Here is an 11,105-nt window from a genome sequence, read left to right as displayed (position 1 = left end):
AACGCACACATATATATACATATATACGACGGGCTTCTTTCAGTTTCCGTCTACCAAATCCACTCACAAGGCTTTGGTCGGCCCAAGGCTATAGTAGAAGACACTTGCCCAAGGTGCCACACAGTGGGACTGAACCTGGAACCATGCGGTTCATAAGCAAGCTACTTACCACACAGCCACTCCTACATCTATGAAATCAATATACTTAAATCTTCATAAGTCTCTTACACTGCTTTTACAAGTGATGGTACTTGGAGTTTCCATGAGGGTGCATGGTCTAGTGGTTAGGATATTGCACTCATTATTGGGAGGACATGGTTTCAATTCCTAGACCAGGTGGTGCACTGTGTTCTTGAGCAAAACACTTCATCTCGAGTTACTCTGCTATTGCTTTTAATGTCTGACACGTGACATCTTATTTCTTTACTGTCCACAAGGGGCTAAACATAGAGGGGACAAACAAAGGGATTAAGTCGATTACATCGACCCTAGTGCATAACTGGTACTTAATTTATCGACCCCGAAAGGATGAAAGGTAAAGTCGACTTCGGCAGAATTTGAACCCAAAACATAACGGCAGACGAAATACCGCTAAGCATTTCGACAGGCGTGCTAACGTTTCTGCCAGCTCACCGCCTTATCTGATATGACATCTGGCACATTGTGCATCTGCTCAGGTAATATCAATTTGAAGGAGGAAATGAGCTAACATACAGCACAACCATTCGACCCACTATAAACAAACCATTTATACAGGTTTCAGCAAGAAATTGCAGAAATATCTTTCTCAGACTCGAGAAACTACCGTACACATTTGGACTTTCTGCTTAAGTGAATTTTCAATTTTCCTCAAGTTTCCAATCTGGAAGTGTAGATAACCAAAAGTTCAATTTGAGTGCTGCATTGGAAATAAATTAATTTTCCATGCTATCAGGACTTATAATATATGAAAACATATTTAAGTTTGGACAATTCTTTTATGCTGAGTTTAAGTATATTTTCATTGACATATTTAATTTCTGTGTTCAATGAGTATGAAAATACAAAAGCAATTTAAATTACATAAGCCACCATACAGTAGAATTTATATATTTATGTGAAATGAATTTTAGCTTCCTGTCAGATTTTGGAAATAAATTAATTTTAGCTTTGGCAGAGGAAAAGGTCTTTAAATAGTTACAAAAATGGAATGAAATATTCTATAAATAGCAATTAATTTATTGTAGGTAAAATACGATTGCATGAGAATTTGGGTATATGGCTTGTATGCATAATTGAAATCTAAAAGTAATTTAATGTGTAAATTTGATAGTCATTTAAAAATGAAAGGAGTAAATGGATAGCTATGGTGTATTGCGTCCACAAGAACACTTTTCAATGCATTTATTGATTGTTTTGAATCCATTAAGTGTTGAAAGGAAAAAGAAAGAAAAAAGCAATACATTTAGTTAAAAAGGGAAAAATATAATAAGGCAAATTTATCATGGATCCAGACTTGTGGGTCTCCTGGCATTTGATATAAGAAATTGCATTCACTGTTCAAATACAGATTAATCATATAATCAGTTTAGATTCAGACCAGTTATGATCCTTGGAGGCCAGATATTCTTAAATAGAACACATAACCTTCTGATACCAACCTGCCAGAAACCATCCTTGGTTTTATGATATAAAAGTCTATCTTTAAGAAATGTCTTGCCTTGTAGAATGTTTAATTTCGTATAATTTATTTACCTTAGGGTATGTCATGCTGACACGGTACAATGCATAATTATGTAAAACTAGAAATTTTAAGATCTTCATAATAAGTAATAAAAAAATATTAAGTATGTATATTATATACAGTTTCTTTTTCTTTGATTTTAAATTTTAAACTTCTAATTCTACAAAGTATTATGTAGAAATTATTGCTTTCATTATCCTGACTGGCCATCAAGGAATACCACATATTTTTCCTGCTTTAAATTGACCAAAATTAGCCTTCACCAAAATTTCATGATATTAATTGAAATAAAAGGAGTGAATTTCAACAGAAATGTATAATAAAAGGGTTAACCATTTTAATTCTAATCTACCTGAGACTGTCCCTAGTTCTGTGATAGAAAATTCTTGTTTTAACATGATTTGAAGGAAAACTTTCCATCAAAATTTCATGCTAATTTATATTCCAAACTCCACATTAACAATGATAAAATTATTTCACTAATTTTTTTTTCAATTTATTGAATCAAATGTTATGTAATTTCAACAAAAATATAACAATGAAATGGTTAAATGTCTTCAGATTACTATCTATCCATTTGAAACAGAGAATATTGGTCGAGAACCAGAATGTTTTCAGACCAAGCCAGTGAGCATCAATAAATATAGACATCAGTCTGGAGAAAATCCTGTCTAATATTTTGAGAAAGCTGTCAACACTCTCAAAGTATCAACAAAAATACGAACGTAGAGATTTTAATGTTTCAAATTTCCTATAACATAACAAAGATAAAATTTCTATTAGAGATAAGATTAGAAAAATGGAAAGAGAAAGAAATGAGAGAAAAGCAGTAAAGTGATTATGGAAAAAAATAATAAGGATGAAATTTTGTAATAAATAATGATTTATTATAGTAATGATTTTTTTAAAGAATAATGATTCCTTTATAGTAATGATTTATGACAATAATGATTACATCACCACTATCATCATCATTATCATCATCCTCATCATCATCCTCATCAGTAGTGTTAACATTTTAACAACATTACCATCGTCCTTGTTGTTTAAATATCCACTTCCCTGCTCTTGTATTGGACAGGTGGAATTCATTGAGGTAGATTTTCTATGAACGGATACTTTTCCTGTCACCAACCCTCACCTGTTTTCTAGTGAGGTAATATTTTTCTCTTCTTTGTTGTCATCATCGTCATTATCATTATCATCACCATCATCATCATCATCGTCGTTTTGTCATCATCATCATTACCATCATCAACTTCATAATCATCATCATCGTTACCGTTGTCTTCATCATCCTTACCATCGTCCTCATCATCACCATTGTCATTGTTGTCATCATCGTCATCATCGTTGTCATCATTATCATCGTCCTCGTTGTCATCATCATCATTATCATTGTTACCATCATCAACCTTCACTGATTTGACTTCTACTTTTACATTTCCAAAACAGAGCCAATCTATTACCCAGCATCTTTCTATTCCCCCTTGATACAACGTGACACTTAACAAAGTCCTAAATCTTTAAGATCTTCTCATCAATTCACAGCTTCCTCACCTTTTACCACACAACATTTTCCAGTCTGATCTAATTAACAAAGGAGCCCATATGGGATTGTTTGACTGGCTAGAAATAGCAACCAAATCACTAATAAATTACACCCATATATCTTCAAAAACAAATTGAAAGAACAAATTGAATAATATTGTCCTAGATGTCTTGAAAAATCGGTGGCATGGTCATGGTTAGATTTCCTTTGATCATTTGTTTGGTCATACGTCTGTTCAGTCAGATCTGACTTAGGGTAAAACAATGACAAGAATTTATAGAGTGGATAATTCCTTTTAATTTTGGTAAAAGAACAGCAATTTTTAGGGGAGGAACCAAAATTTCAGGCCTTGTGCCTGTAGTAGAAAGGATTATTTCTGTATATGCTGCATGCATATAGTTTTGCGTGTCTAAATACATGGTAAATATATGTGTATGTATGTGTGTGTATATGCATGTGTGTGTATTTGCCTCTGTGTTTGTGTGTGTAAGCATATATGCACGTGATAGGGTGTCTATGCAAGAGTCAACTCAAAGATGAACCGTTTGGACTCACAATTAATTCCTACACTTCCACTATATCATATGACAGGAAGCTCATTCACTAATAAAAATAATAATAATAATAATAATAATAATAATAATAATAATAATAATAGTATGGTCTCCCTTAACTCTCAAGCACTTCAAAAACATTTATCAACTGTCTGACCTTTGACCTTGCACCAGCAATTAGAAACCAAGACTTGTCACTGAGGTCAAAGTTGAAAATGTAATGTGTGTGAATGATGTTGTCTCTTAAAATACACATGGATGTACTGCAGACACTGTAAAGAAATTTAACGTCTTTAACCATTCAGGGGCCAGTGTGGCTGTGTGGTAAGAAGCTTGCTTCTCAACCACATGGTTCCTGGTTCAGTCCCACTGTGTGGCCCCTTGGGCAAGTGTGTTCTACTTTAGCTTTGGCCTGACCAAAGCCTTGTGAGTGAATATGGGAGATGGAAACTGAAAGTATCCTGCTGTATATTATATGTGTGTATGTGTGCGTGTGTGTGTGTGTGTGTGTGTGTGTGTGTGTGTGTGCATGTGCACATGTGTGTGTATGTCTTTGTGTCTGTTTGTCCCCACCACATGTTGACAACCAGTGTTGGTGTGTTTACATCCCCATAACTTAATGGTTCTGCAAAAGGCACAGATTGAATAAGACACCAGTCTAAAAAAAAGTCAAGTACTGGGGTTGTTTCATTTAGCTAAGAATTCTTCAAAACAATGCCCCAGTATGGCCATAGTCTAAAGCCTGAAACAAGTAAAAGATAGAAGATATACAAAGACTGGTAAATACATAATAGACATCATCATCTTTATCATTTAAAGTCCATTTTCCATGCTGGCATGAGTTAGACAATTTGACCAGAATTGGTAAGGCTAGGGGGAGGCACCAGGCTCCATTGTCTGTTCTGGCTTGATTTATATGGTTGGATGCCCTTCCTAGCACCAGCCACTCCACAGAGTGTACAGGGTGCTTTTTATGTGGCACCGACTCCACTTCTTTTCACATGGCACACATGCACGAGTGCTTTTCATGTGGCACCAGCATCAGTATCAATTCTGCCAAATATCTCGGTTCCTAGTCATTTTCTTTGTAAGGCTCAATGTCTTGAGACCATCCAACAGCACATCCAATATCTGTGTATTCCATGCCAATGAGGGAACCTCTACGTGGTCAATTACCCTGCTAGAAATAACAGTGAAATATGTATCATATCATAGCATATTATTTGAAGGAGTCAGGTTCATTGGATAATGTAATCATAGATACACTACCTTTGATAGAAAAGAGAGAGAGAAAGAGAAAGAGAGAGAGAGAATCATCATAGATGGTCACATATGCACTTACAGACATACTAACAGTTATGAAAATACAACATAGGCACACACAAATACATAACGCATACACGCATACATAAATACATGCATACATCACATCATCATCATCATCATCATTAGATTTCCGAAGGAATATGCCAATGGACCTATTATTGATCCATGCCCTCCACCTCAGCATCTACATTCATGTCTTTCCTTGGTCTCACTCCTTCAAGAATATCTAAGGTTTTGTCTTTGATAAATCAACTTTTGCCTGCAGAACTTGCTACAAATCACTGAAATGTTCTCTAATTAATGAAATTATTAATCAATTAAGTATTTGATCCTGCCTAACCTTTACAACTACTAATCCATTATCTTTGAACTGGAAATGGTGTCTGCCTTCTTGTTCGGTCAGGCTACAACAAGTAATTTTAATGTCCTGGCTCTGCTTAAGATCCCAGCCAATACTGGAGCTTCTATGTGGACACCAAGCCTGAGAGAAATAACAACCAAATCTCCGTCTCCATCTCTCACTCTCTTTTTCTCTCTCTCTGTTCCTCTCATATTACAAACTGGTGATTAACACAGATGGACTGCGATTTAATGTAGTTGAAGATAAATTTTGTTCTTGATAAAAGGTGGTGGTGGTCGGGGTGGTCATGGTCATGGTGGTGGTGGTCGTGGTGGTCGTGGTCATGGTGTTGGTGCTGCTGGTGATGGTGGTGTTGTTGTTGTTGTTGGTGGTGGTGGTGGTGCTGGTGCTGGTGCTGCTGTGGTGTTGGTGGTGCTGGTGATGGTGGTATGGTATTGGTGTTGGTGGCGGCAGTAGCGGTGGTGTTGATGAGGCTCATGATGATGATGATGATATGGGGGAAGAGGAGGAGGATGTGGATGATGGTGATGATGATAACGATGACGATAAGGAGAAGGGAAAAACAAGAAGAGGATTCGTGTGCAGACTTTTGAAATCTTCTTTGAAATTCTTTCCGCAAGCTTTGCACCAATATCCCCACAAATCCTTTTGATCATATGTTTCTTAAACGACAAACCAAGAAGCGCCAACACTTTGATGATGCTTAAAGCAGATGTGTAGCAATTCAATCTAAGGTTGAAATTATTTCCCTATGTGCCTAACGAACGTCAAATTCTTCAGTTATGTTTTGCTGCAGCTCAGAAATATTTCTATTGTCTAGCTAAAACAAAAATCTTGACATTTGTTTCAATAGATATTAAATTTTAATCTAACACCTTCAAGTGTTATGGTACATTTTATATATATATATATATATATATATATATATATATATACACACACATCACTTTCTCTCTCTATATTTCTCTAAATTTGTATACATACATATATGTATATACGGATGCACATACACACACACACATGTATGAATGCACATATGCATATGTACATATATATAATATACATATGTATGTATATAAATATGTCTGTGTAGATTTTACATATATACATAAATATTTATATGATATATATACATATATACACATACATATATATGCATATATACATATAAATGCATATGTGTATAGACATACATACTTATATACATACATTGTATATATGTACGTACATCTAATTTGAACTCAATTTCTCACTCTTTTGTTTTTTGTTTTTTTTCTTATTTCCTTTCTTTTTCTTTCAGCAACAGAAAAAAAAAATTTCTCATGAAATATTTGAACACCATGAAACTTGTCAGTTTATAGCAGAAGTCTGGTCCGGCATTGCCTCCACGATTCTACTGACCTACCATGTTTATATGTCATGCAGGTTATTTCATAAGAATAATGAGTCTTCTTTTGGATTTGATAGACTTACATGAAAACCGCTTCCTAGCTTTCAGCTCATTTGTTATTAAATGCATATTTTCAGGTCATTGGCCATGAAACATTCTGAGAAATAAGTGAGCTGTTGTTTTTCCCCATTTTGTACGGCAGCCATGTCTTAATTCTTATCATACTGCAGTCAATAATTTGCTGCTGTAACCTTTGTCTATGTTCTTAGGATTGAAATCTGCTAATGGAGATTAGAACAGCATTAGAACTTGGACAGGTTTTATGAGATTCTCACACAAAGGAAGATATAAATAAATATGTCTTGATCTTATGGTTTCTGGTGAGAAAACACTAAGATGGTAAATATTGTCTGTTTTTGATGGTATGTAATGATGTTGGCATCAATAAAAAAAATAAAATAAAATAAAATTTATTCTGCGATTTCAAGATATCTGGAATGTGGTATGAGTATTCAAAGGTTAACACCTCTAGATATTATACGACCATTCTACACTGACTCAATCACAAATATCTGATTCTAAAAGAAGAAAACGAAAATAATTTTTTCACCCCCTAGCATTTAAACTGGCCATATCCAGCCCAGATATTCTATTTATTTCACATTCAAACTGGCCAGTTCTGGCTTCTTGCACATATCCTACAATGTCATTCTAAAAATATGCAATCACATCGTTGGCCTTTTGAAGCTACAAGATGATACAGGATTAATTCGAAACAATGTTAAAAGAATAAGAAAAAAACCCATCCTCCACAGTAGAAGTGTTAAGTCTGCATTCCCCCCTGGTGAAGAGGATTGACCTACAAGAGCCCTGTGCCACTGCCATGTAAGAGCACTTGTGCCAGTGCCTCATTGAAACCAAGCCAAATCAAACTGGAACCTGGTGCAGCTTTCTGGCTTGAAGGCTTTGATCAAACCATCCAACCTATGCCAGCATGAAAGACGGATGTTAGAGGATGATGATGGTGATGATGATGATGATGAGGACGAGACCCAGTGAGACCCATCCTCCACAGCAGAAGTGTTGAGGTCAGTCCTCCTGGCGAAGAGGTTTTTGCCTGCAGGAGTCCTGTGACGGTGCCACATTGAAAGCACCCAGCACTTTTTTGTAGAGTGGTTGGCATTAGGAAGGGCATCCAGCCATAAGAAACCAAGCCAAACCAGACTGGATCCTGGTGCAGCTCTCCTGCTTGCCAGCCCAGGTCAAATCAGGCTATGTTCTATAAGATAGACGTCCTTCATATTTTTAAGATGCTGGCAGGAAATGAGGTCCAACTAGGAAGAATTTGACTGCTCTTTCTAGACAGTTGAGTAACGATATACAGGCTACAAGATAGTGCCCCTCATCCATCCAGGAATTCTTATTCCATTACCAACTCTCAGACAGCAGTCAATATCTTTCGTGGTTAGAACATGCCCTACTATGAAATTACAGTTCTTATTTGTTCCCTTACATATCTCACTTCAAATGTTTTTATGTATACATATTATACTGTACATATACTATATTCACAAATTGTTATTTTCATGCATTAAAGTAGCTGCGCTGTATTTTTGTTGCTGTTCTTTTTTTTTTTTAAATATCTATCAGAATGCATTATCATTTTCTCACTTGGAAATCAATAAGAATATTAATTTTGCATTACAGGACTTTGCGTTTTGAAAAAATTTATTATTCATGTAATGTGAGGAATTCCTATATTATAAAATACATGTAAATACATATGGTTGTGCATGTATATGTATGTATATACATAAATATATATATATGTGTGTGTATATATATATATATATATATATATATATACACGAGTGGGTCGACAAATGAAAGAAGGACAATCAACACATTTATTGGAAGTTACATGTATGAATCAAAAACACTTTTATTCAAAGTCGTTGGTACTCCGAGTTTCATACTTGATGCTAATCTTCATCTTTTGAGAATTTGAACGAGAAATGTTAAAGAAAGTCGAATATTATTAGCATAAGGTGGGCTGCAATTGGTCAAGAAAGGTCACATGGTGTCACGATTTGATGTTGGTATATCAATGACGACAGTTACTTGTATATGTGTGTGTGTATATATATATATATATATATATATATATATAAACATATACATATGCATATACATATCATATATATATATATATATATATATATATATATAACAGGGTAAAGACCCCCTTCAGTCATGAAAAACCATGGGACTGGACATAGAAAGTTGCCCGAAAAGGCACAAGTGCGGGAAAGGTTCTTATGGAAGATCAGCAGTCACTCATGCATACCAGCCTCCATTCTCCATGCCACCAATATTATCCAAGGGAGGGCGGTGAGCTGGCAGAATCGTTAGCATGCCAGGCAAAATATTAGTGGTATTTCATCTGGCGTTACGCTCCAAGTTCAAACTCCACTGAGATCGACTTTGCCTTTCATCCTTTTGGGGTCAATTAAATAAGTACCAGTTACTCATTGGGGTTGATGTAATCGACTGAAAGCCTTTATCTGTTCTTGTTTGTCCCCTCTATGGGCAATAAAGAAATAAACATTATCCAAGGGAAAGGCAAAGGCTGATACTGCTTGGCAACAATGATGTCACAATTCATTTCTACAGCTGAGTAGGACTGGAGCAATGTGAAATAAAATGTCTTGCTCAAGAACACAACACACAGCCCTGTCCAGGAATCGAACTCACTACTTCATGATTGAGAGTCTGACACTCCAACCACTGAGCTATGCCATACATGATGATAATGATCATCATCGTCATTTAATGTCCGCCTCCCATGTTGGCATGGATGATATATATATATGTATGTATGTATGTATGTTTATATATATATAAATATATATATATATATATATATATATATATATATATATATATATATATAATATATGCATAATATATATGTGTATATATATATATATATATATATATATATATGTATAAAATGTATGTATGTATGTATGTTGGTTAATATCCTTGAGAAATTATCTGGCTGTGTAGTAAATTTAGTAATTAGTGAATGAGGGAAATTAAACGACACACAATAGAGCGTATGAATTAATTTTGATTAAGACTATTTTATTTATTATATATTTTATTTTCATGGTGCCTTTTGAGAACAATACCATTTGTTGGTTACAGGTTTTCATCAAGTCAATCATTGATTCGCTGCATTTTGACAATAACGTGAGTGACAAGGGATTGTCTGTGCAATTTGGGAGAAATAATTACCGAGTGATTTCATTCAAAAGCACCGGCTTATTGGTTTTCTCCACGATGTTTGTATATTATGCCAATGTCCTCATCATCATTATCATCATCATCATCATCATCGTCGTCGTTGTCGTCGTCATCGTTATCATCATCCTCACCAACATAATCATCAGTTACATCATCACGATCCTGATCATCATCATTATCATCATCGTCATTGTCCTCATCATCATTGTCATCATTATCGTCATCGTTGTCATCACCATCATCATCATCACCATCATCATTGTCATCATTATCATCTTCATCATCTTCATTGTTTTACTTCTATTTTTCCATGTTTGCATGGGTTACATGGAAAAATTTGCTGAGGTAGACTCCTCTACAGCTGGATGTTCTTTCCGTTGCCAACCTTTACCTGTTTCCAAGCAAAGTAATATCCCCCTAGAACCAGATATGTTTTTCAAAGAAAACTGGAAATGGCTTGTGGGATAGTAATGCTCGTTTACAATCACTACATGCCATCACAAGGGTAAGCACACATACACATGCACACATATACATATATACACACATGCACACAGATGTATCTGCACTCACCCCCTTATACACAGGATACCAGCTGTACTCAGGAAGACCATTTCCCTACAGCAGAATTAATACTGATGCTGGTGTCACATAATAAGCACTGGTGCTGGTGCCACATAGAAAGCACTGGTGGCTGTGGTGGTGGTGGTGATGGTGGTGGGTTTGATGATGATGATGATGATGAAGATGATCATCATGATGTTTTACACATACATACATATATATGTATGTATATATAATAATAATAACAATAATGTGACAACAAAAGAATGAAACTTCAAGTACTATTATGACAACTTACTGATTGTCCTAAACTATTTATATATATA

At 35.2% G+C, this 11,105-nt stretch overlaps 1 protein-coding gene across 2 annotated transcripts in view; it reads left to right on the top strand.

Annotated features, from left to right (window-relative positions):
• LOC128250334 (uncharacterized) overlaps positions 1-8,411 on the top strand; it is a 29,284-nt gene extending 20,873 nt beyond the window's left edge. For both annotated transcript variants that reach the window (XR_008266361.1, XM_052975140.1), the window contains one exon: positions 6,817-8,411. Coding sequence is in view for 1 of the 2 variants with exons in the window: in XM_052975140.1 (XP_052831100.1) it covers positions 6,817-6,993 (177 nt within the window). In the remaining variant the exon portion in view is untranslated. The remainder of the gene's footprint in view (positions 1-6,816) is intronic.
• The last annotated feature ends 2,694 nt before the right edge of the window (positions 8,412-11,105 follow it).

Source organism: Octopus bimaculoides, chromosome 20 (genome assembly GCF_001194135.2).
Source record: "Octopus bimaculoides isolate UCB-OBI-ISO-001 chromosome 20, ASM119413v2, whole genome shotgun sequence".
Taxonomy (NCBI): domain Eukaryota; kingdom Metazoa; phylum Mollusca; class Cephalopoda; order Octopoda; family Octopodidae; genus Octopus; species Octopus bimaculoides.
This window is presented reverse-complemented; position numbering and strand designations above follow the sequence as displayed.